Source organism: Lates calcarifer, linkage group LG15 (genome assembly GCF_001640805.2).
Source record: "Lates calcarifer isolate ASB-BC8 linkage group LG15, TLL_Latcal_v3, whole genome shotgun sequence".
NCBI lineage: Eukaryota > Metazoa > Chordata > Actinopteri > Centropomidae > Lates > Lates calcarifer.
Genome location: NC_066847.1, coordinates 20,939,146 through 20,966,938, shown reverse-complemented (window position 1 = coordinate 20,966,938; position 27,793 = coordinate 20,939,146). Strand labels below are relative to the sequence as shown.

The following is a 27,793-nucleotide window of genomic DNA, read 5'->3' as shown; positions in this document are numbered from 1 at the left end:
GAACTTTGTTGATGTTTGCTGACACATCAGAAAAATTTTGTGACAGGTTTTAGGTTGCATCGTAGTCCTTAGATTAGTAAAGAAATATTTGCATTTATCCAGTCAATAATTCCCCTGCCATCCATACTTAACCAAGTACTTTGAATGCAGAAAAAAAAAAATCTGCGTGTGCACCTAAAATAATTTATCTTTGGAGAGAAACTTCTGTTGATTAAATTATATTTCCTATGGTTTGTTGTTGATAAGAAAGCTTACTATCTAATTCAATCTATTCACACACACCACTGCCGCTGCCGCTGCTGGTATTTATTATTGTCTTCTTTTATAGCATCAGCAGCAACAAGAAGTATGGAATGCTGCAAAAACTAATGTTGTTGTATTTGTACAGTGACAATAAAGATATATTCTATTCTAAAGACATATTTTTCCTCAGGCATCTGCAAGACTTTGCCTAGGGAAGTCCTACCTGGATTTACCAAATGAAAAGCTCTCATGAAGCAGATATTGGGTCAGTTACTGCTACGTCATTTCGCATCAGTGACCAGCGAGTTGCAAAGTGGATGTATTCACAAAAAAGTTGGCATTCCATAAAAGTACACACACAGAGGGAGAGGAAAACACAAGCCAACATCTCAGACCTGAGTAATATGGAAAAGCTTCTATGGAGCAGAGGAAAAAAGTCAATATGCTCAGCAGCAGAACAATCATTACTAATTTAACTTATCTGCCAATGTGAATATTGCCAGGTAGGTAGAGCGCTGAATAGGTTACATGAGGACCTGCACTGTAAGAACTGGAACCTGGGGTAGGTAGGAAGCTTGTGCTTGGATTGTGCCTGCCTTGTTATGACTGAAAATATGTGATTCCTGTAGTGTAGTGCTTCATCAGACAATTGATCATTTCAGTATGTTATCTGCCAGTCAATATGGCTGTCTGCCTTTCTGATCTGTGGCTAATTGTCCTTTGTGTCCAGACACCTGTCATCACATCAGTCCCTTTTCAAGTCCTTTTTCATGTTCCTCCTGTCAAGGCCACAACAACACCTCAATCTCTCTCTCCTTCTCATCTCACCAGGGCAACCATTTTCCCCATCAGGGAGAATTTAGCGGCCATTTTCAGTGCAATTAAATGTTAGCCTTTCTGCCTGCTGGCCATCTTTCCCATGTACTCCTGGGAGGTCTGTACGCAGAAAGCTAATGGCCACCCCTTAGTATGAGTCTGGCCAGCTGTTCCCTCCACAGACTGCACAGATGTGACTTCCTCCAAACAAGCACTTTAAAGACAGAAAATGCATGTGATACACAGCTCTGAAATGACTGTTGGCATGTAAAAATGAGTCAGGGGCATGTTTTATTACATTTGAAATGGATTTGGACAGGTTTTGAGCGAATTCTTTGATAAACTTGACACAACAATTTTTGATATTGGCGACAGGCGGCGGGTCATCGTTTGGAGTGAAAAATGTCAAAATTTCAGGTCCAGATTTTTCACCTAAAAATGAAGCTTAGCGGACGTTCAGTCAGAAAGACTACTTTCCCTATCATCTCTTTAAACTTGATGCTCCATATCCTCACTGATGAGTGCACTCTCCTGCTCTCAGCCAATCACAAATAAACACGCTCACCTCTCAAGCCAATCACTGATTAGCTGTCAAAGTTTGAAATGTTCTCTCTCCCTGTTGTCATTCAGCTGTCTTTCAGCAATGAAACGGCACGACCCACCTCCACCCCTGCACCAACCCCATCTGCAGACACCAAGCACCTCCTTCTACCTCCCGATTGAAGTTTTCTCCTCAAGACCTTCCCAACTTTAGGCTCTATCCCTCATCATCACCACCAGGTCTAGGCTCCAGGGGAAGTTCTCTGCCTATGGGAAGCTACAGCCAGGCTCGCTAGTGTCCAAGGCGATCCTCTTCCTGCTGGGGTCTAATCGCCAAAGACTGCTTTGTTCTCAATAAAATTACTCTTTCTTGTTTCCCTTGTATCAGTCCCATCATTTCATCTTCTCTGATTGAAATGACTGCTGGCTGGTTTTTGTAAAAAATAAATAAATACATAAATGTAAAAAAAAGGAGGGGATGCCAAGATAAACCTGAGCAATTTACAAAATGATTTAAGGGTTAATTTGGAAGCACAGATTTCTGCTTAACCTAATTTTCTTTAGTTTTTGTTTTTTTGTTAAATACTGGATGGTTTCATTTATTCCTCTAAAATCCTTCTAATGAAAATATATGAAAAGGAAAAAATCCTCTTTGGCTTAAAACATACATCCATTTAACCACTGTGTCCTGGTGCATCCATGCACAAAAACAAAGACAAGATTCAAAGTATTAAAAGGAAGCTGTTCTGAAGATGTTTTATATGGGGGGAAATGGATTCAGCATGTTAGACTTCAAGGATACACACTCTACTTGTTTGTTTACAAGAAAATCCCAGAGGGCAACTTTAAAGTGGGGTCACCTGTAGACAATACTTGATTTCAAGGGGTCACAACCCAAAAGGTTTGGAAACTACTGCCTTGAAGAGGTAGAGACATTAAGTGTGTGCAGGCAACACTTGCAGCACACTGCAAGTATGCTCACCCAGCACTTTATTAGGGACAACTGTAGACATGCTTATTTGTGCTATTATTCACAGGTCAGGAGCTTCAGTTAATGTTTACATCAAACATCAGCAGCCTATTTGAAAACTGTTGCTGACCATGTACATCCCTTAAATAAAGTTACCTCTATGCCACACAGTAACTCTGAACCTGGATTTGGTGAACAAGTGCAGCACTTAACCCAATCAGGCAAAATGCCCTGGGCACTCATTATGCTTTGAGGAGACAAATAGCAATATCCATATCCCTATGGTCTGCACTAACTTTTTTAGCTCTCCGCATACAGTTTAATATTTGTCTGCTACACGTTTCTATTTGACGCTGCCGTCTACATCTCTTCATGACATCTCGTCTGTGTATACAGTATGCTTCCTCTTTTTAAAAATATTATTCTGATTATGTAAGTGATTAGAGAACAGACAGCAGTGCACACAGACCTTGACCAATGTGCTCATTCTAATAACAAGAGGCAAAGAATAAATAGTACTACCCACCAATGATGCATGAATATACGTAGATTGCAGTGTCAAATGCATGGCAACCTAATATTAGTTACCTTTATTCATTGGAAATATCGATGAATAAAGTTTTTCATATTTTGTGTGTCAAAGGGAGAGTCAGATTACAGAGGTTACGCATTCTCCAGAGCTGTGAGCTGTGTTGGTCTTTTTGACATATCAACATATCTTTACTTTATTACAAAACGGTGGCATGAAAGAACAAGACAATCTGTTCTTTACACCAGGTTTAGCCACAGTCAAATAATTGCTCGGAGCCTCAAGTCAGCCCCTAAACTTACCTGGCAAATTTAATCAATTTGAGCTGCACCCTGGAGACGGGCTCAATTCAGCACTACACTGAAACAGCGCCGTCGACACACTACAAATGCTGGTGCTACACACTGACTCACACCTGCAATCACGTGCAGACATGCACACGCACACACAGGAGAGGATATTACTCTGAGTCTGTATTACTCGTATTTCAGGCATTTCATGCAATGCCCAGTAAGAAGCAGACAAGCATGTGTACACTCAGACAAACGTACATTCATACAGCACACATGTACACTGAATATAACATGGCAATTTAAAGTGAACTGCTCCATGCATGGAGATCAAGCATTTATTTCTATAAGTAGTACAAATTGCTGCCTTGCTGCATTTCACTAGGAAGTCAAACAAGCTTGAATAAATATCACTGATGTCACTCTCATGGGAGACAGAAGCAGCTTAGACATTCAGTAACATAAGACAGGCCTCTCTCCCTCCCAATGATTGCCACGATAGATGTGTGTTCCAGCTTCACCAGCTCCAGTATATATTAAAAGGATGTGCTTAAAACTAGAAATAAAGGGTGCCACTTACTAATTATTCAAAGAGACACCCCTGGGAAAATATTCTGAGGATGACTGTATGGGTTCTGAGATAATTAGGAAATGGTATGAGCAATGTCAAAGAAAATCACACCAGTAAAAATAGGACAATGAGAGAGACAAGGTTATTTTGACAGATAAACAGCAGATGCATCTAATTTGAGAAGTTTGCTGTTGGTACAAACTCTTCAAATCTGAACACTAAGCTACAATTTCACTTTGAAAATCAAGAGAAGCAAAGTCACATGATCAGTATAAACCCTTGGGCTTCAGTTGTTTTGGTTTTAAAAATGCCCAACCCATTTCTGTTTGCAGAGGAGAAAGGAAGCCAGCCTGTTCAAATACCCCATACTGAGCCTAACAATATCCAATTTGAAAACAGGAAGAAAAACTTAAAAGAGGCTCAAAATACATTTGCTAAACAAAAATGTACCTACTAAATGTATAAATGTTAGTATGTGACATTGACCTACTGGGTAAATTTTGAAAATGATATCAACTTAAAGTTACTGTTTATTGTCATTGAAGAACAGTCACCATCCTGACTATTCTGCATAATGATTCAGAAGTTTTCCTTTGCTGTCCACAATTAATTAGGAGGGGAATATTACTGAGCTGTTAACAAAACCTCAGCATTGGCCTTTATTGTAGCTGTTTTGCTATTCCTTTGAGTGTACTTTTACACTTACAAAGGAGTTGTAATTGGCCATTATGCAGACACACTGCATATTCCAGATCCATTTAAGTGTACATAGACCAACACAATGAAATGCCACGGCAAATCAAAAACAGCCATTAGCATGCTAACAGAGATGTTAGTGCTTATTTTGTATGGATGATACAGTGTTTTTGCTAATTTGTGCTGGCACTAGCATGCAATTCCACTTTGCAGTATAACTGTATTCCCAGGGAATAGAGGCATCTTATTAAAATCTAATTTTGTGCAGTTTTCTCCAAAGAACAGTCATTTAATGAAACAGGAATGCGTGGTCTCTAATGAGCAGGAGGCTACAGGAAGTTACACTGAAAAATTAATTCTCAAGGTTTTTATGGAACAATTTTTAAAGCTTCCCCAACCACCACCTATAATTATTGTGCTACTTTAATTTACCTTTTCTTCTTAATAGTGTTTTTTATTTGTTTGTTTGTTGCACAACACCAGTAAGAAAGGTTTGCATGCATGGAATTTGAAAAATTCTCTCACAAATATCTTTGGGTATCTACATAATAATACAATATCAATATCGATTTTAGAATGTTCCCATGAAAAATGCATACAGTATTCAACAAAACTGAGTAGACCCCTGTGCAATATTTGTTGAAGCTGATGAGTTGAAGCATAGGGTATCTGATCTTATTTGTAACTAAAAACAAACCAGTCAGACTAGTACTACATTGTATATTGTATAAACAAGTAATAAACCAGACTGAAGAAGAGCATCAATTGGCTACTGTACATGAGGCAAAACACAGTTGCAGCAGTGCTATAGGAAGAGCCATACTATCAATAACAGAAGGTGTACAACCTTGCACTGAAAAACATATGTGACTAATCAGGCAGTGTGAAGGACCCTGCATGAACCTCTACAGACGGCATCCAAGAAAAAACTACATAAAGAAAAGATTTAAACTTTGGAAAAGAACATGAAAAAGGACCTGATGAATATTAGAAGTATTTTCTTTCATCAGATGAAACAAGAAGAAATTTGTTTCCACTAAGGCAGCTGAACCCCCCAGATGAGGTCCAGCATTTTTGGCGTGGACCTGACCCGGTGTGTTGATATGGGGCTGCATTAGATGACATTTACATATGGAAATTATTTAATAACATAATATGTGGAAATTGGTATACCAAAATGTTGAATGAAAACGCTTGGTAGGAGAGTAATTTTCCAACATGACATCCAATAGAACACCTTTCGGGCAGAGGGTAGAGCAGCAAAACCCCTCCAGCAAAGAGCAGCTGAAAAGAATAATTTGTCTGGAATGGTTTCTCCACAGATTGGTGCAACACTGGTATCATCTAACCCATGCCCACTAAATCTGTCATCAAAAACAAAGGTAGACATACTCTCATTCATTCTCTCTCTCTCTCTCTCTCTCGCTTAACACTGACCAGGGGTGTTAAGTTGTATACTGTGTATTACACTGTATATATATGTAGTTTATGTATTTGTATGTTTGATCTGTTAGGAAGTCATTTTCACTGTACTGATTTCAGTCAAGAAAATGAGACTGGTTCTAAGTAATATTATTGCATTTGCAAAGCAGCACCAGAAAACTTTGAATCTCTGCAGTTAAAACAAACATATCCCCATGTGAAAAAAAAGTTACCATCCCTTAAATCACTAAAAATAGGATCAGGTGCACTTAAACAGGTGCAAATGATGAAAGGTTTGTTAGTCTTACAGGATCCACTCATACATCAAGATCAGATACACAGTCAGGTCAGGTCTAGTTTTAAACATTCGGGTGTGTGTAATTATCCATGACGCCACATAGGGAAAAAAAAAAAAAAAAAAAAAAAAAAATAAATAAATATATATATATATATATATATATATATATATATATATACACATATTCTACAAAAGAATTCTGCTGCTAGGCTGTTAAGAAGAGGTCATCTCAACAATGTCAACCCATAGACCAACTTGCTTCAAAGCCTCAACAAATTCTAGAAAATCCAGAGTAACGTCTTGACACAATTACACCTCAAGTATATGTCACAGATTGCACAGACCTGACCAACATGGCAGCTCAGAAAGTTTTGTGAAGCAAGACCTGGGTCAAGAAAAATGCTTCCCTTTCAATTCATTCTGGACCAAGAAAACATTACCCTTGCTCATTTGTGAAGCATCATACAGTAGTTTGGTGATGCCTTACTACCTCAGTATTGCCTCAGGCCCTGACCAAGAGGCCTCAGGCAATAGTGTGCCGCATATACTGCTTAAAGATATGTAGCAGTTTCCTTTTTTTTTTTACTTATTAAAAAACCCATCTCACAATGTGAGCTAGCTCTCTTCAGAGTATAGCGAGTCATCTTTTCTCATTTTGGGGGGAAAAGTCATTTTCGTGCGAGACATTGGCTGTACCTTGTACCCCAGGTTTACACAACAAACAACATGGTAAACCACTCAACTGCTGCAGAACTGAGTTACATAAATTAAACAACACTTTCACTGTATGTACTGGGTTCTTGTTTCACTTTGATATAAATATCCTCAACCACTAAATAACTATTCATCAAAAACACACATTAATGCAGTAATACTAGGAAAACAGAGTGTGTTCTGGGTTAGATCAAAGGCTGTTTCATATCAGTGCTTGACTCTGTCATCCACAAATGCTTGTAGAGTCTAAGTTTCCTGTTATAATAAATCAAATTCTTGCAGCCACAAGAACACTCATTCACCTACAACCATATTGAATGTGGGAGGTGTAGTTCAGATTTTCAAAGCACTGTGAATATACTGCAACTTCCTCCAATGTGGCTACCTGGAATAAATCTTTCCTGCCTGCAAAGCAAACGCTTCTGGTCGGCTACAGCTGCAGAGGCTACTCTGCACCATGTTATCATGTTTATATGCACAGCGTATTATTGGGAGTGTGGGAGACAATGATGTTCTGGGGATGCACTGGACTAAGCAATTTAGATAGCTCCAAATCATTTTAAAGGCATCGCTGAACCCCATCAGGGCTGCCCCTTCCTAAAAATCTTTACTGTGTTCTTTTCTTTTTTCTTTGTTCTACTATAGCGGCCAGATGGTTTATATTTCTTCTTCTTTTTCCTTTGTTACTAAAATCTCACTGAATAATCAAAATAAATGATCTATTGCCATACTCATAGTATAGGCAGTAATGGAAATACTGTGCAAATAGAAAACTCTGGGCAGAGTATAGTAACCAGAGACCCAGAAAGTTAAGTGTGTGTCTGTGTGTTTTAAAACTATACTTATACTGGCGATTGTAACTTTCCTTTTAAACAGATGTCATACCTCATGGCAGCTTGAACTTGGCTGTTCTTTAATATGTGCTTGCTACTCATTTTAACCACTGGAAGGCAAACTGACCCAAGTTCAGTGAAATCGATACAGCAGTGGAGAATCAGCAGTAGAGTATGAGTGCTGACAATATGGGTGGCATGATTGCATTCCATTCTAAATAGCATAAAGTATCACTTTAGAACTCCAAAAAGTGTTTTAGTGACGCCATCTGTCCTCTGTGGAAAGTTTGGGATGCCATATGTTCATATTTAGGAGTCATATATTTGCGCCTCAGGACTCTGCACCACTCAGACAACAGCATCAGTTTCCATTTGGGGTAAGTTGCTCTGGACTTCCTTCTCCATTAAGACAACATCATTATGTCAGGGTGGGGAGTGCACAGCTTTTAAACAGAATGAGAGGAGCCAATTTGATTGGCTGTGACTGATGCCAGCCCCTGACACAGCCGTCGATAATGTATTCCTAATCAAACCCAGTTTCCAACCCTGGCGCAGGTGCCAACTGTGCCACAGGTGCCTGTTCCTGGATGTGCACAAGTAGTCACATCCTCTGCACCCTGCACAGATGACTGCACTGTGTTCCCTAGACCACTAATTCACGAAAACAGGGATCACTGGTTTCTTTCTCTGCTGCATGCATATTTTTGTAACAGGAGACACTAGGATTTGCATTGAGTTTATCTGTGGAGGAGCACATTTACCAATCATTTATTGTTAAGTGTGCTTGATCTAATACAATTACTCGCTTTGTGTTTTTATGTTTTTATGCCTTTATCCATTAATAACACCCCTAACCCATAAAAATGCCTAGTGAGTCTTGCTGGAACAAAGTTGCCTTGCTAAACTGATATATGTGTGCTGTATTATCAAGACCACAGTAACTGCACAGTTTTCTCCCTAAAGTTGTCAAAACACCATAATTCTGGCATGACACTGTTTTTTTAAGAGGAGGAAAACATGATTTGAATAGTCATGAATCAAGTCATCCTCTGTCACACCAGACATATCAAGCATAATTTCAAGTCATTTGCCTTTTTCCAAATGCAACGGTTATGTGGCATGATGCCTCTGGCTCCAAATTTAGCATAAAAACCACTTGCTATGTCCTGTGATACTGTGTATTGTACATCACTGTTTTCTGACAAATAACACATTTTGTCTGTTTCCTGGCTACCATGACTGCACACAGTACTACAATGCTAAAATGTAGATAAATAATTAAGACATGAGTACTGTGTGACAGCTTAGGCTTTAAAAACAAATTTGTTGCAGCACTTACCAGAACTGTTCCCAGTAATGGAGATAGACTCGTCGTTAGCCGTCTGTCTAGGTGAGCGTAAACTGAGGGTCATATTGGTGGAATTGAAGTCAGGCTGCTTTCCACACAGAAGCATATTGACACTGCCAATCATGTCCTCTTGGAAATTCAGTGAACTAGCAGCCTTAAAGATCATGGAGTTCTGCAACCTGGTCACCTGGGCACAAGAAAGAAAAAGTAGGAATTCTCATTTTTTAAAAAGCAGAATAAAATATAAATATGGATTCCTGTCCAAAGTACATGATACAGTACCTCCTCAATCACTGGTAATGCATTTTGAGCAGTGCTCCCCATCAGTGTCACAGTGTCTGCTCCATTCATATCCACAGGTGAAGGTAGCTAAAGGAAGGTATAAACAGCTGGTTTACAGAACAATACAGTAGCCACATGGAAATAATCGAATGTGTAAATTAGGCTTGCAAGAATGTTTGCTGGTTTCAAAAGTTGCCATGTTAACCTATGTCTTGACACAAATAAATTATGTTACTTACAGCCAGTTGCTACAGTAACTGCTGTAATTTCTTCAGTTGTTTATGTTCTAGATCTTATGAAATCCCCTATGATGTCCTCACCTTGGCTATAAATATCAGTTGTACAGTACAGTATGAGATACTATAAGATATTATATAATGGCATAGAACACTCAAATTTGTGCATCTCATCCTTTAAATTTTGTCCTAACACCATTATATCTTGCTTGGTTAATAAAAGTGTTACTGTGTGTGACAGTGACATTCTGAAGGTACACAGTATACTTCAAGTGTCAAGTACAGGATGTATTAGCAGCATCTGTATTGTCTTTCAGCACATAAAATAATAAAGCTTTGAAGCGTATCCAAGATAAAGGTCCAGAAAGACTAGAAGTGGGGTGGTCAGAAGGCTGAGAAAGTGGTATGATAAAACTGCATTATCAGTTTTAAAAAAAAAACAACCTCTATTCACATATACAGCAGAACCCCATTCATGCATAATTTGGACAATAGCATGGCTACTGATTGAGTCTTAAGTACATTCATTTATGATCACTTGTGCGCAGAGCAGATATCAAGAGGAGATTTAGTGGAAAAGTAAAAGAATTCCATTCTGACAATTCAGAGCAAAACAGCTGAGAATCACATGTAAGAGATCAATTGAAGGAGAGATTTCAGTATTGTTATTCTGATATATTAGGAGGCAGATAAAGTGAGCACAAAACAGATTTCTCACTTTCATTTGTTAAACTCAATTTCCACTGCTCTTCACCACTGAAGGCTCCAATGATTGTGTTTCTTTTGATAACCACATAAGTTGATTCAAAATATAATCCTACAACAATGACATACAGGAACCATACATATTTTGAATGGTACAAAAATATTTGTTGAGCTACTGAGCAGCAAAAGCGATTACTGTGCCCAAGACAGACTAAAAAAAAAAACACACTGACACTTGAATGACCCTTGCTGAGTTGCTACATATATTAAAATGTTTTGGTTTACCTGTTTACCATGTGTATGGTGGTCTGAAATGATTTTCAGGAAATCCAAACATTAGGTTGTGGAACCAATGTCTAAATCATCCTCTGCCATTCACCACCTTAGTGATAAACCTTGACTTCTTCCCTTGTCCTTTTCTTTATGTTGTTGTCGTTATCACAATCATTCAGCAATGTCAAGCTTCAAGTGTGAAGGCTTGATGTTCTTTTCCATCCATTTGCTTGAGGCGCTGAAGAGCTTTTCCACCATATCTTGTCTAGGCTTTTTCTCTTTTTTTTCTGTCTGAAAATGCCTGTGGGCTTAAATTGTTCAAATGCTCTCTCCTACGAACTTCCTGCCTTATCACTTATTTATTGGATTTGCTGTCCCATATATTTTTTCTCAAAGATAAACTCAAAGAAAAGTGCAGGCTTTCATCATCCCATAGGGAACTGAGAGATTTAAAAGAATTCAAGAAAACATTGGTTCTAATAAATAATTCCCACCTAATTGCATGCATTCTAGTAAAATCACTGGAAGACACAGAGGTGCATAAGACTGATTATTTTGAAAGCTTAGACCCTGTGGGACAGAAAATGATTTCTCACTTAAAATCTAAGAAATAAAATTACGTTAAGATAATGGTGGAGTAATAACACATTAGTGTTGAGGTCTTGGTGGTAGATTTGGCCTTGTGATTAATGCATTATCAAGTTTTAACGAGATATTTCTTCATCTCTCTAAGTCACAGAGCCAGACAACAGGATAACATTCAACTTTTAAAATGGTCACTCAATTGTCTGCCACAGACATTCACTGTCTTTGCATTCAATTTACTGCAAGCCATGCGAGAATTATAGCTAGAACAGACCATTTGCCTGCAATATTTTAAAACCGTATTAAGCTGTGTGTGTTTCATCTTACAGTATGTAATTGATAGAATATCCATGCTGAAAATTACCTTGTGCAGCCATGTTTACTTTTTCTTATCTATCTCTCAGTTTGGAGTAATAATTATCATGACTCTCACACTCCATGCAAGAACATGACCAGAAAGTCCAGTGTGAATGTTGAATGCTAAATTTCCACAATTCATACTGCAGTCTGATTCTAAAATGCCAAACAGATGGTTCAAATACATCCACTCATGTTATTCCTTAAGTGCACCTGTGGTGTCTGAGACATCACAGAAGTTTCACATTTACATTTTTAATATCATTAGTGCTGACAGTATAATTTGTAAATATGCTAGATGTGGATGACCTTGCCAAACAAACATTAGGGCTTTTCAAATGTAGACATTACAGCTGGTATTACTACTGCAGTGGCCCCATCAGGCCAGTTAGTGTGAAGCACTTTCGCCAGGTTTTGTCAGAATTAGACTAACTGTACCTGGGTTACTATGCAAAGTTCCTTCAAATTTCATCAAACTCAAATTAGACAAGTTGTGAGATTTACTCGTCTTGTGGGGAGGGCAGCTTGAAAAGCTCACCTCAGAAAGCACTTTCCTCGCATCCAGGTTTTGCAGGAGTACTTGCTGGGTGTTAATCAGCTGCTGCGGAGTGAGGGAGCAGCTGACATTTTGAAAAGCCTCCTTTTCGCCTTGGCTGCTAAATTGGACGTACTCATCCAGATCTGTCCCCTCACACAGGATCCTCCTCAGGCTGTCTGGCCTTGGAATACCCATCATCTGAAAAATAAACGCCAACTTTGGTAGAAGTTGACAAACAAGCAAACTTTGCATCTGACCATATATCATTTATTCATGTGCTGTGTGAATATATGCTAAATCACATTTTCACAATAACATTGAAAGCACTGTTTTATTTGAATGAGTTATTACTTATTTTCCTTGAATCACCCTCTAATAAGTACTGACATACATATGCACAAACCACAGTGAATCAACACAACAACAGTAAAAATGTCACAGACACAAACATTTACACCCACACAGACAGGTGCATATACACAATGAATTTGTATCATACCAGACAGTATACAGTGACAACAAGTATGACAGGGAACACAGGCAGAGAACAGGTAATGGCTTATGAACTGTGCTGGGAACTTTTACTTTTTGGGCACATGGGACAGTTTGCACCAGAGCCCACTGCAACCATCAGAGTGCCTCATACACAGTAGGAATCTTTTAATCAGTGCACACTGTATTTAAGCATCCTTGTCAACGTCAGGGAAACATAATTACCTTCTTGCAGCTCCTCCGATATTACTTGGTACATACCAGGGTATCAATTGGGGAACATTTAGAGACAAGACACTTGTTACTCTTATTGCTTTTGCAAGTTCATTTCATTCCAAATTACCTACTGTAAGCAGCTTCAAATGATTTTTTTGTCAAACTAATACTATAATTGGCTTCGATTATGACTGTCAAGACAACGAGTCCCAGCAGCAGTTCCTGGCCAGGACTATTTATTCTGGAATGTTCAAGCGCTGTACTCGTAGCACATTTGGTCTTCAGAACGTTAGGGTAACATTTCAATTCCTTTATTAACAGAAGTAGGTGGAAAGTCTTGTATGTAAGTGGTTGGGATAGGCGATAGTTAGGAGAGTTGTGAAAATGATACTCACTGGATTGACGTAAATTTTAGCATTCATGAGGCTTTCTGCGACTGTTGGCGGCACCGACAAATTATCTCTCAGATGTGTGGAGAAAGTTTCATCTTCTCTTAGAATACTCCTCAGGATCATTGGTTGAGCTTAAACATAAAGATGGAGTAATTACTTTCACAGAACTGCAACTGATACAGAAAAAGCATTAAAGCAGCAGTGTACATGATGTTGACATGGGTGATGCTGACAGCTGGTCAGACATAGAATACTTTACAACTGAAATGTATTTGCTTGTTTTTAAACCTGAAACTTTTTCTCATAGTTTTGGCCATAAATCCTCTTAACTCATCATCTGCACTGGAGATGCCTTCCAGCCAACCCTGCAGTCGTTCTGTCACTGCCTCCAGCCTTTGTCTGTCCTCCTGCTTTTGATTTCCACACTACAATACATAACTCTGGGTGCATGCATGCATAAACATGTGACACTTAATGGACACCTTTGCCAACCATGGAGGAGAGCTTTCTGTGTAATGAACAAGACAGCAGGCGCTCCACTGTAATGGAAGGTTGGTCTGAACCAGTACCACAGGATTTATTCGGTTGTTGAAGGGACAGGGTTAAAGCTGAAGTCCCTGTCTTCAAAATCACTGCAGTGCCCTTGCTGAGTTGTTATCCTATCTGACAGAAACCATGTCTAAATCTTGGAAATGGAAAATGAAGGATGCAGAATTCTCAATAGCATGTTGACTTGATTTTGTTACACACTCTTCTTTGTGTCATCACTGTCTGATGAATTTAAGTTCAAATTAAGCTTTCTAGAGGACTGTGGTTATTAAATCCTTCACTGGTACAAGTGTGGGCTTGACACTTGAGTTGCATGAGTGTGTGAGGGGAGACAATTTGTTGCTAAACATGTACCAGATTGTTTAACAGCCATTTTCTCCCGATTAGCTCCCTACCTCTTAGTCTTGGATTTGGAAAAGGCAGCTTCAAACCCATTCTGCTGTTCATTGTTACACCCTCAGTGGCTTGTCATAGCGGGGAACCCTCTACAGTACAGTCACACACCCATTCTCATACTGTATCTATTCAACATGTGTTTTCCTCTCTCTCTCTGGGACTCCACAGGATGTGCTGGTGAGATGATGAAGCAGTTACATAATTTAATTAGATTACCCCTTTTGCAAGTGTAATACATGCAAGTCAGTCAATTATCAGGATAAGGGGAGGAAGTGACTTATACTGGGTTACTCAAGGTTCAATTAAGATAAATGTTTGTTAAAAATAACAATCATCCAATATTGCCTGGAATTTATTATGCTGTTTGATTTACTGCTTATACTCTATACAACAGTCCCACCAAATACCTATTATGCCCCTCATGACTGCAGGAGCATCAGGGTTAGATTATGGCGAAGTAGAACATGCTCTGGGCTCTTCCTGAACACTGCTGCCTTTCTGATTGAAGTGACCACCTGAGTCTTTTAATCAACCCCTGGTAAAAACAAAAAAGGACAACACAATCACCTTTGCCACCCTAGTCTTTTGATAGTACTCCATTCCCCATTCTTGTTAATGACCTTTTGTGCTCTCACCTCAGATAGCGAATCCCATTAATTATGCCTGGGCTTAGATCTTTGATGGATTTAATCTTGTATATTACAAGCCAGCGACCCCAAAATGCAAATGGCCCATGAGCCGTTTGTTGAACAGCAGCCCCCCACCCCACACCCCCCTCGCCTTTTTGCAAATTAGGTGCTGTATGAAAATCTGAATATCATCAGGCTAAATGAGTCTAATGCAAAGCAGCAACTTATCAAGACAAACGATCTGTCAGTCTGCGTGGCAAATTGCATCATAAATAATCACGCGCCATTGTTTTTGAGGGATAAAGGGGAATAACAAATCCTCCAACTTGTCATCCACATGAAGGGGATACTTTCCTTGATGAAGAGTACTTAACAAAGACATTACAGAATGACTGTTGCTGAGGCTTAGTATATTCTATAACAAATATTTTTGGAACAATCACTCAGTAGCAATTAAACTGTTTTATTAAAAAAAAAAAAAAGAATCTACACTTTGACCCTGCTGCTCTCCACCAGTTTCTGTGATAGTGTTTGTTAGTAACCTGAAAACAAGGTTTACTTTCATGAATAGTGCCTTTGTTTTAATGTCATTGCATCAACAATTTGATATTCAAATTCTCTTACCATTACCAGGGGTAGACTGTGGCAGGACTGATGCCCACTGATTGATGTCATCTGCCAGCAACTTCGCCTTGCTGAGGATAGATCTGTTCACCAGAAGGGTTTGCAGCTCTATCAACACTCCGGCGATTCTGGTTTACCAGAAAGATATGAAATCAACATATGAAATCATCCCCAATATACTGTGTTCCATCCTAACGTATAATGTAAATACGGCAAGAGAAGGGAACATCCAAGTACATACATGGAATTGTTGAAGTTGTTGACTTGGCCTGGTGTCTCCCCTGGTGTTGGGTAGTTCAGACAGGGATTGTTGATGTTACAGATCATACCTTGAAGCCAGGGCAGCACACCAGCTGATGGCATGGCTTTATTTGGGTAGTGACCTGAAGGAATAGAGGAGTAGTTATCCATCTACCTATTTGCATGGCTAACTCATAACAGATACAGTGGTATCACAACAGAGGTTAGTGTTTTTACATGTTTGTGCTGGATCATCATATGGTCCTCAACATTTTGAGACACATTAGCTTTGAGTTATGGGTTGTTAAAGAACATTAAAACCTTTCAAAGTTAGTAAGCGTTTGACATTACAACTGAGCTTTTACTTACACTGGCCTTTGTAAATTGGCTTATTGGTGGACCGCACCCATACCAGTATGAAGAAGAGAAACAGAGGCCATATCACTTCAATGATCAGTCGCACCTGTACAAATGATAATGTTTTTCCATAATTTATTTATGACATACATCTTTGGAACACAGTGGTTACTGTTTGTTATGCAGGAACAGATGGTCACTTTTTGTTGGTTTTACTAGAACAGTTTTTTCAGACATACACTTATTCACTTTTGGGCAGAAACTTAGATGGGAAGATAGATACCACTCACATGTTTGTTAGTTAAATATAATTAGCAGCCAGTTAGCTTAGCTTAGGGCAGCGACTGGAAACTGCTCCCAGCAAAGAAACACTCCAGCATAAGCTGCCATACAAACGCAAATTCTTGTTTTTACATGTTGGTTTTGTACTGATTAGCAAACAAGTTAGAATGTATAATTTAAAGAAAGTTAGAGGTGCTGGTAAAATGATTTTGTTACCTCTAGACAGAGCTAAGCTAGCTGTTCCCCCCATTTATAGTCTTTGTGCTAAGATGACCAGCTATTGGGATTTAGGAAATATCAACCATGCAGTACTTTCACAATAGTACAAACACAGTCAATGTTTGGCAGGCAATATATGCCATTAATGATTGACTAAAATTACCTCATATACTGAGCCTTTGTAGCCTCACTGTAAATGTGAGTGCATTTACAGTGTAGCTGTACTTGCCATAGTCCATATGTTTTGCTCTTAGTCTTGCTATTACTCTAAGCACTTACAGGATTGAGTGAGCAACCTCTTCTTGTGACTCCCCAAGCCGAAGCTATCACACACTCCTTATCATCTCCTCTCCACCATCAGTCTTCTCCTGGATGAAGAGTACCAACCACTTCCTTGCTTTAATGCAACCACTTCAATACCTGCCAGCAAGTAGCACCCCATGTGACATGCCTGGTTTTAAAGAGAAACCTACAGAGCACAAATTAATGACCTCAAGGCTTTACTTGTTCACTAGGAAGTCTCTCATATTTTTCCTCTCAGCTAGCCTTGAGGGATGCTCTAGAGATAAAGCAGCAAGACCTTTGAGTTTGGAGGTTGTAAACCACCTTGGGTTATTACAGGTTCAAGCATCCATATTTACCAAACACACCTACATGCCTATTTTTTTAAAACCCTGCTGTCAGTGTGGAAATGCTAAAGCAATTGAGTTTATTTAATCCATAAGTCAAGATAACAGGCATGTCTAAAAGCCATAGACCAAGTAACATTTGTACAACAGAAGATTTCACTTCATAAAGGCAACACATGCATGTGGTGAAATGTTTTCAGCAGGAAGTAATACCCAAAAGCAGAAGGTTTAGAATGAGATATTACAATTCTTCAGCTCATTCTTCGTTGACTTTTCAACCCACACCCTTTACCATTTAGGCTTTTATGCGTCCCTTGGCATACCATCTCTCTCCCCAGCCCTGCACTCACCCACTGAGCCCTCTCTGCTAACCTCAGCTGACCCACCTGCATACTCATCCCTCTCAACATCTCTGGTGGAGTGACCTGCTTAGTGGAATCAGCTGGAAAGCTCCAGTCAGCCAATCCCCTGCTCTTGCTTCTGTAACATGTTCAGACATTGTATCTGATGACGCACATTAGCACTAATAATAAGACAAGACCTACATTGAGTTTGTTGTCTTCATAATTAAACTTGAGGTCAAGCAGAAGTGAGGAAAAACAGTAATAGATATTGCTTGCTATGCCACAGCACCATGGTAGCCTTATAAAATAAATGAAGGTTTCTGCAGTAGAATAGGGATGAGAAAGGGGGTTGAGCACATTTTATTCAGTTCAGTTGGGTATATAGGCGTATCGTGAATTTTCAGTTGTAGAATTTGTCAATGAAATACAGATGAGAAAATTGCAGAAAATCATTTTGCATATATTTGAAAGAAACTGGATAGAATTTCAAATTCAGTCCTTTAATTCCCTCCAGTCTGTGTGTCACAGAGGATGTAGTTCTGCTGAGAGGGTGAATTATCATAATGTATTCCAAAGAAAAGGCATGGAGAGGGAACACAGAGATCATGGGGACTTTCTCAATGTCTGGCTCCCTAGGCATTTGCCATCAGACACCAGCGTCTTTGTGAATAGATAATCTCCTCCTATGAAATTATGTGAAATACTGGACCATAAAATCAGTTTCATGCCTGTTATAAAATCTTAAAATGCTTGGTGAGGCATTCATATAATTGGTCATTAACCTCCACAAGCCCTCCAGAAGCACCATTGTCCTTGCTAACTCCCACTGGTTTTGTCTAATAACAATATTTCATGTTGACATTGGCCAAATATCCTACATTCTATGCACAAAACCACCACTGTCCCCTTATACATTCTGGGGGAAAAGTGGGAGCGTATTTCTTCCTGATACAAAAGGATACTGCCCTGTTCGTTCTGCTGGTTGATAAAATTAACAATGGGAATATTTTCCAGATACAAAGTTGTAAAATTGCAAAATGACTTTGCCTTGACTTATTCCAAGAAAGTCCGAACTTTGATGAAATCTGATTTTTTTGTGAAGATGTCTTTTGTTCTATTCTAGCACACTGATGTGCTTGAGCCCCCAACAAAACAAGTGGGTGGATGAGACTCCTATCATTGTTGCGAGAGTATAAATCAAAGAACACAATGCAGCTCTCCGTAACAGTTACATATCCCTCAAAATGACTCATAAGGCTAACTAGATCCCTTGACAACTTCTTCTGACCCTTGAAATGAAGTTGCAACACATGCGGTAACTGTAATCTTCCTGCAGTGCGTGACCTCTTGGCCAGTGTGGGTTACATCAGAGGCAATAATATCCACAATATCCATATATCACTGGCTGATTATGTGTATGCTAGTGTCTTTGACGAGAATAAGGCAGTAATGACTGGGGTAAAGGCAAGTGGCTGCGCAGAGGGACTGAGACTAAAGCCACAACAGGAAGGCTAAAATATTGTTTGACAGTTTTTCTGAATCACAGGTTTGCATTTGTATAAAGGCAATGCCAATACTAATGTTTCAAAATCTAGTTACACTCAACAGTTTTGTTCATCCTCTGGTTTAGTGTTACACAAATCTACTATCAACTAGAAAAGGCTACATTTTCCAAAGAAAACTGACGTACGTGGAAATTGCAGGTGCACTTTTAAACAGGTTAAAAATGTCTTAAAGTTTGAACTATTTGTATCAGAAATGTGTCATGTTAGTTGCAGTTTAAGTTGAAGCACTTACACAAGTTGACACTGAAGCACTGAAAAGGTTTGAAGTGGCTTTTGAAGTGTCCTGGCTAAAAGTTACTAAAATTCCATAAATAACTCAAGTGCACTGTGTCAGCTGGTATGCAACGGGTGAAGAGTAAAAATGAATAACCTTTAATTGTCTGGTAACATTTTGCAAACTACAATGACATTAAAACTTTGGACGGCATTGCTGCGCACAGGCTCTGACAGTTTGTAAGAAGAGTTAGAAAGAGTATTTGCCCTTCAAACCAAGCATTTAACATTCGTCACTCCCTATCCACTTCCATTAGACCACAGACTGGCTTTGTTAGAAGTAAAATACAGGCAATGTGACATAACGTGCAAAAAAGATAGATCTCCAAAAATTGAAGGTGACACTTCGAATTGGTCGGCATTAAGGTAAGATTGTTCTTGTTCTCTAGTGGGAGAGTTAAAGGCAGCTTACCTCTATAGGAGACAATTTTCGTAGTAAATCCCTTCTATTACCTCTCCCTCCCATGAATAACTTAGTTGCCCTTGATAACACAACCCTGGGACCATAGCCTCATTTTCCCTCCATTGCTGACCAATTTTAGCAGATATACGTTGATTTGCAAAGGGGCTTGGTGAGCACAAGTGTACCTTTTGTCTCTTCCGGAGAGTGAAGTTCTTCCACAGGAGCAGAGTGAATTGCGTCAGGAGACCCATTATGGCTTATCCTGGCAATATCCTGCCAAAGCGTCGCTATGGCAACTGGCCCACTTAATAAACCCTGGAGGGAATAAAAGGCAGAGTTTGGTTTTAATACAGAGGAGCAATGCATCTTGGGGGAGTGCCACTAATCATTCACTTCCCCAGGCCTTGGGGCTTATGGTGCAGCACCTGTTCTAAGAATTATTATCACCTACACTCAGCAAATCTCAGGACGGGGCTATGTCTCAGCACGTGGAGGTGATGCAGTTTGGATCTACAACATAAGAATCTTTGTTTAAGACCAGGTGGTTGTTTTACTTAATGCACCACATATAAAACTATTAGGTCAAAACCAAAATGTCCTTCCTCTTGCTTTTAAAGGGAGTGAGGCCATATAAACAGCGCTCCTTGTCTCATTAACCACTGTGCTACAAATTCTCTGTCAATTAACCAATCATTTTTTGGTGACCAGAGAAAAATAAAAAATAGAAACTACATGGGCAACAGTTTCACTTTTCATGTGGACCAAAGATTGCTGTAAAATATTTATTGCAGATTTTATTAGCCACTGAACACTGATTACACAGATGATAAACAAATAGATCTGCCGTGGCATTTTTACACCACTGGATCAAATATGAGCTTTATTAAAAACTCCACAACTCCTTTGACTAAAGTTCATTCATTAGACTGCTCTGGAGGTCCCATTCATTACTACAAAAATGTTAGTTGTTTCAAGTCTAATTATACATATGAGAATTAAAGCAGTTTACAGTTTTGAAATTAACACAGATGGTTGGGAGTAGTTGGATCTAACTGGTTGCCAAACTCACACTTTCGCATACATTGAAGATAACATATATATATATATAATATACCACAAAATGTGATAACTGCAATGATGTAATCACACATTCTGCTTAGATTTACATACATATATATAGTACAGTATAGTAACACCTTACTAATATGAAAAATGGTAAAAACTGTATTTACTGAATTCTGAGTACACACACACACACACACACACACACACATATACATACATACATATATATATATATATATATATATATATATATATATAAAATAAAGGGAGATATTTTAAATGCTCAAAAACACTAAGTAGTTATTAGTTGTTAGTATTCATTGGTCAATGTGTGTTTCCTAGCTGTATTTAAAAGATGTTGCAGAGCACTTCATCTAATGCTCTATGGAGACTTTTAAGATTAGAGTATGTGCAATAGGAAGGGGGAGGTGGGAATGGGGATGGGCTTTTTAGCCCAAGGGTAGTCCTGACAAATGTGCCACCTTTTAACGCTCCATTTCCTTTTTCTGTACAGGTTCCATCTTCCCTCTGTGTGTTTACATTATTTAATGTGACTTCATGGATGTTTTATTTACTGTCATGGGAAAGTTGTGGCTCCCTCATTTCCAAATGGCCAAATAAGCTCTCTAATGGGGTAAAGAAGAGTGACCCAAGATTCAAGGCCATTAAGTAATCTAGCACAGAATATTGGTCAGATGTTAACAGGTTAGGCATAGACTTTCCTGACTAACATTTTGTTTTGTTGGCTGTACCAATGTGTAATGTTGGATAGGCCAACTGCATTGAATCAGGCCATTACTGCTGTCAGGGTATCACCTATATTCCATATTTTAGACATTTACCAGCGATAAATGCACAGCAATCATATGACCTCCTCCACAGTAGTTCATCTTGTAGTGTAAAATTCTTTATTTGCTTTGGCACTCCATCTATGGCTTATTTTCAGTATCTTTAGAGAGAGTTAGTAGTTCTGGAACTAAAACAAGAGTAAAATAGCCTAGGTCTTTACATAGAGGCCTAGTATACGCATGAACACTCGACTCCATCAAGTGCTTGTATAATTGAGTATGTGCTGCATTCACTTGCACTGCTTTCAAGCCTTGTCTTTTGAAACATGTAATGCACAAGAGAAGGACAGCTTGGTACCACCTCCACTCTAAAATCACGTCAACCATGAAGGGTAAACAACATCTCTAAGAATATACTCAACCAATACATCAAAAATGTGTGTGCGTGAGATGTGTTTGCATCTGAGAAAAGAGATGTGTTTGTAAAAGATGGTGTGCGTTTGTGTGTGTGTGGGCGAGTTTTATGGAAAAGCCCAGCTCAAGGACTCTTTTTCAATTCCACATCTAAAGAACAGATAACAAGTAACAAGAGAGGGTATGATTGTGATTTGCATTGTAGCCGCAGTGTTACAAAACACAATGGACATAGTTCTCCAGAGAACAAAAACCATACAGTGTGAAGAGTGTTTTCCACATCATCATTTGAATCTACAACTAGGGGCACAAAGAATAACTGAAATAAGTTCTTTTTGCCACTTTCTGGACTTGTTCTTCACAAGGCTGTGGTCATCAGACCCTGTCATTAGGTTTTCATGGTATCATTAGTTCCAAAGAGAGCCCCAAGAAAGAGGCAAGACAGGGAGAAACGGAGAGAATGAAGTGCTACAAAAAAGGACAGCAAAGTATTGAGAGGATATAAGTGCTGATTCATGCCTGGCATTTGGGGACGAGGGAGAGCAAAGTGCATTATTTCAGCCCCTAGGATGATAGAAAGAGTAAACAGATATTTGTCATACAGCAGAGGACCGCAGAGAATGCCTGCAACATCCGTTACAAGGGGGCCGCTACAGCGCTGTGAAGGGTATAATGTTTTTTTTTGTTGTTGTTTTTTCAGTCACCGCCATGATCATGCTGGTGATTTAATGACTGTACAATTTAATCACCAGCATGACCCCGATCATGCTGCTTTAGTTCACTGAACGACAATGAACTAACCTGATTAAATGTTCTAAAAAAGAGACATTAAGAGAACAGAGGAATTCTAATTTATAAAGTCAAGTCCTGTACCAATGATCCATAACCCTGATACCTGTAGTCTGAGGTAAAATTGGGAAAATCTATTATTTTATTAATACATGTTGTGAAGAGGAAACACAAAACAAACATAATTTCTAAAACAAAATATAAAAATGTATTCAAAAAATGCCTTTTTGCTGTCATCCAAAATTACTAAAACAGTTACACAGCAACTTTCTGTGATTCACTGTCAGTTCACATTCAATACTGAAATGGAAGGAGGAAGAAAAGTGAAATTAAAGAAACAAACATAACCAAAAATGTATGTATGAATATGCATCTAAAAGACCATATGAGGAAACAGATTTTCATCACTTATCAATATTTGCATTTATGATTTTACAGCAAAACAGAAATTAAGGGAATATTCTGCCAAAATCCTATGATTTTAAACATCAAAAACCCAGTCCTGTAGGTTCCAAAGCCATCTCAAGGCTTTGAAAAGTTTAGAGCTACCTGCTTGCTCCTTCACAGAGGACTGCAAGCTCAATTCATGGTGGTTACAATACTTCTAAAGGTGACCCAGTTTCATGGTTAAAAAAAGAGTAAAGAAAGTCTATTGAAACTTCTCAAACCACTCCATAATCCACTTGTCCTCTGTCCATTCATTTGGTCAGTATGTTCCACAACACTTATTTTAAAAATGTGGCTAAATGCACAGCTTCCATCTATTGCATTGTGAGCATCGAAATCACAGAACCCAGTGGCCTTGGATACTCAAGCTGCATATTCATTCACTTAGCCATTCTAGTTTAAGGCTGCTGATATAACTGTGTGTTTGGCACCATCACATGTGTGCCATCATGTTTCCATCAGATGTATATTACTTTCATTTTCCACTGATTCCTGTTCTCCCTTTGCACCAGTTTTAGCCCCAATCTCAGCTGGTTGGAATCACTTTGTCAGTACATATCCAATGTGAATGGCATATCATCCAGATGCAACAACGGTGACACATCTGTCCTTTGTCTGTTCAGCAAACATGCAACTATGCACTGCTGTGGGCCACAAGAACTCATCAAATCATCTGCCAATGTTAGCTGCAAGAATCTCCTTTGCAACTTGACATTACTTTGACCGCAATAGCTATCAGCACCCTGTTCTCCTGTGGGGCACCTCTCTTATTTGTCCCTGTGCCAGCTCTGCCAAGCTGATAGAGAAGAGAGCACTGACCCACAGATGAATTGTAATCATATTATAGACCCTCACACTAAACTCTTTTTTCTGGAATACAGTATTTGGTTTTATAGGAACATCATCTCATTTCTCAGCCATGGCCCCACTAACCACAGCCTTACACATCAGAGATGCAGGGTTTAAAGTGACAATATGGCCACTGACATCTGCTCACACTGAGCAAAACATCAGACATTCTAAATGATCATATCAGAAGTAAATAGTAAATCCAGAATTTTGCATTTATACCCAACTTCTTCATGGGTTATTTTGCACACAGAAGTTTCGAAGAAGTTTCTTCATAACAGCTCAATTGTGCCTAACTTAAGCAAATGTCTTCATCCTACCAAGCCTCCAGCATTATTTTAATGCCAAAATGTTATTACTTGCAACATTATCATTATTTATTTCTATAACAGACTCAAAACCCATCAGTATACATATCGACCAATAAGTAAATGTACCCTGAAAAAAGTATTAGTGTTATGGATGTGGAAACAAAGTAATAAAACACACTAATTAATTTATTTTTTAGACTGACAAGGGCACAGGCCTATAATTACTTATTTGGACCTAGAAATTATGCCATTCTTGAGAGGACAATGTGGCAACATCAGGCTGCTGTTTGCTGTTAGCAAACTTAACACTTGTTGCACAGGTGTTAGTTTTCAGGATGACCCAATCTGGGTAATTTTAAAGCATTACCTTGAGTAATGAGTGAAAGGTGTGCTGCTTTCTTCAAAACTGTTTAATTACTCACTTATTAATGATATCTTAGAAACAGGGCATTTAAACCAATGAGTTGACTAATCAGGTTGGTTGATGTGAACAGCTGGATTGTAATTCACATCCTCAAGCTTTCTTTGAGTCGATTCCTTGTGTGTGAGTGAAAGACGGAAGTACACACTGAATAAAAGTGTGTACTTACCATTTGTGCCACAGAGGACACTGCAGGACAGACCATCAGAGCTTACTGTGGTTAACTTCAAGCAGTACAAACTTCACTAATGAGGCCACCAATATCTTGTAGTTTAACTTGTTACTTTAAAAATCAGTGCTAATCAGTCACTGACTCAGCCTTTTTGCACCAAATACTCATTTCATCTTGACTTGAAGCTGTGATATTGGAGTCTGTCAAAATGCAATCACTGATATTAAGTAAGTCATTACAGGTAATTAGTTTAAGAGAAGTAATATTTCTAAGCTCTGGTAATTGTGCTTCCCCGGGGCAACCTGTCAATCATTTTTAGCAGCTAATTAGTCATTCATTAGAAACAAATGAAACTGATAAATAAAAAAATGACAGGATAAATGTTAGCACTTCATGAATCATTAAGACATGTCATTCAAGGAGAATTTAAATTGCACATTCAGTACAAAGTTACACTGTATCTGGCACTGCCTCTTTACTACTTGTTACAGCAGTCTAGGCTCTGTGTAGATCATTAGCATGACGTACGGTTGCTCAGTGTGGGCTAAAGTTCACAGTTTTACCCTTCTGAGTCAGCAAACAAGCTGTTTGAGCATGAGCATGTTTAAAATTCCTGATACTTGGTCAATAATGATAACCAAACACTACAAATCAAGTACTTAATTTTCTCTGGTTATAGAGTTTCTCTGAAATCTTCTATTTCCTTCTCAGCTCCTTTATTTCCATGTTAAAAGCAGCCAGCCTGAAGACCAGTTTATTAAATGCTTTCAAGTAAGATAAGCAGTTCTCAGGGCACTCTATTTGATCTGCTACAGACATGACAAGTGGAGGAAAACAGAGACAAGTGTATAGATACCCAGGCCTGAGCCTGAACTAGCCTCAGGAGTAGAGCGCAAGCTACAGTAACAACAACAACAAAAGAAGGAAGACAGCATCACAGGAGGCTTAGCTACAAAACATGTGTCCTGTTAGAGAAAGCAAACTGTCAAAAACAACCTACCTCCAAGCGGTTTGGTTTCCACCCATCAGCACATCTTGGGGCCTAAAGATGAATTTGACCAGTTTTAACTGCTCGACCCTCTGACTCACACGAAAAGCCACGCTTTTACCATCCCTTTTCCTCTCTCTCACTCCCTTCCTTCCTCTCATGGTCGCTATCCCCTTTTACCTAGAGTCATAAAGTATGCAAATGACCTCTGCTGAGCCTGTCGTAGCGACTGTAGCCACAGTAATACCACGCCAGGAAGCACACAGGTGGTGTATATTACACAGCATGTTCCCTTAAGCTCAGCCCTGTAGCAGAGCACATATGCCTGCTTCTTGTAGCCTTGTCTGAGTCACCTGATGAGGCGAAGGTGGTGAACAGGAGCATTGCCCTACATTTCAACAGCCTTGTTTTTGCATTCATGGGCTGTGTAAGTTTGTCTCGCGGGGTGTCTCACAGTAAACTTTGAAATTTAGTCACCTGTTGACTTAGCACAAATTATTCATGAGTTAATTAGTCCTAAAATTAATCTTTTTTTTTAATAAGTGAAGCATCAATTAAAGAGGTTAGAGACCAGATGGGATCATGGGAAGCGCATTTATTTACTGTGAGACAGAGCTGAGCTGAAAATGTTGATGATGTTGTTGATGATCAACTGAATGTGTCACATGGGGGGGAGCAGCTAAGTGCATTTACTGTAGGGTTTTATAGCAACGATATAATTTGGTAACAAGGGGGCTAAGAGTTTATTATGCTAGGTGATAAAGAATAATACCAGGTGCACTGGGAGGATATAATTATGTAGATGAGATGGGTGTTTACTGAGGATGTAGACAGGAAATAAACAGGGAAGCATCACACTGGATGGTATTTCTGTATCATTAGGAAGTATGTCACCAAAAACATGTTTTTTTTTTTCTTTCAGAGTAAAGCTAAAGCAGGGCTACTACAGAAAGTGCGAGAATTTAATTGTTTTGTGCAATTCCAATTTGAGTTCAATTATTGAACTCAAAAGGCAGACTAATATTTGCAAATTTGTATCATGATTGTTATCAAACTCTCTTGTGCTCCATGCTCTTTCAAAGTACAAGAGAAAACTTTTCTGTCCCTCACAATCACTCAAGGGTCACTGTGACTTGTTCAGGAGGTGTAGGTCCATACTCTCAATTAGTTACATGCACTCACACTCATGAAACCCAGGTGAAGCCCCGACTGCCCAAAAGTAATTGCTTCGACTAATGAAGTGCTGCCGCTCGAAGGTGCCAGCGCAGTGGAGTACAACTGCTGTTCCCAGGTCAGTAAACCCTGTATTAGTCTAGCCATGCTAATGAAAAACAAGGTGCATGTTTGCAACAGCACTACCTTGTAATTTTGTTCATGCATACCTTTAGGAACAAATGATAATAACACAACCTGAACCTGACGAGAAGAAATGTGCCAAAGGCCACAAACTGAGGAGTGGAGTGAACAAACAGTGAGTGAGCTATACTGAAAGCTGTTATTCAGTGTAGCAAATAGTTAATTTAATGGTTTTAGTCACAACATGAGGAGCTTCGACATCAGTACATTATTTACTATCTTTGGGAATTGGGCAGGTGATTTCTCATTCTAAGTTGTACAGATGAAATTGTCCTAGATTCAGTCTTCCTGTAGTCTAGATGCAAGATAAAATTAATGGAGGGACCAAATCAGAATT

The 27,793-nt window shown here is 39.0% G+C and overlaps 1 protein-coding gene across 2 annotated transcripts in view; it reads right to left on the bottom strand.

The window, feature by feature from the left end:
• Window positions 1-26,481, bottom strand: part of LOC108892258 (phospholipid-transporting ATPase ABCA1) — a 138,042-nt gene extending 111,561 nt beyond the window's left edge. For both annotated transcript variants that reach the window (XM_018689711.2, XM_018689719.2), the window contains exons 1-9: window positions 26,113-26,481; window positions 20,042-20,171; window positions 16,154-16,247; window positions 15,786-15,927; window positions 15,545-15,672; window positions 13,350-13,477; window positions 12,247-12,444; window positions 9,553-9,639; window positions 9,262-9,457 (exon numbers count right to left, since the gene is read on the bottom strand). In XM_018689711.2, coding sequence (XP_018545227.1) covers window positions 9,262-9,457; window positions 9,553-9,639; window positions 12,247-12,444; window positions 13,350-13,477; window positions 15,545-15,672; window positions 15,786-15,927; window positions 16,154-16,247; window positions 20,042-20,107 — 1,039 coding nt within the window. In that variant the 5' untranslated portion in view covers window positions 20,108-20,171; window positions 26,113-26,481. The remainder of the gene's footprint in view (window positions 1-9,261; window positions 9,458-9,552; window positions 9,640-12,246; window positions 12,445-13,349; window positions 13,478-15,544; window positions 15,673-15,785; window positions 15,928-16,153; window positions 16,248-20,041; window positions 20,172-26,112) is intronic.
• Between the last annotated feature and the right edge of the window lie 1,312 nt (window positions 26,482-27,793).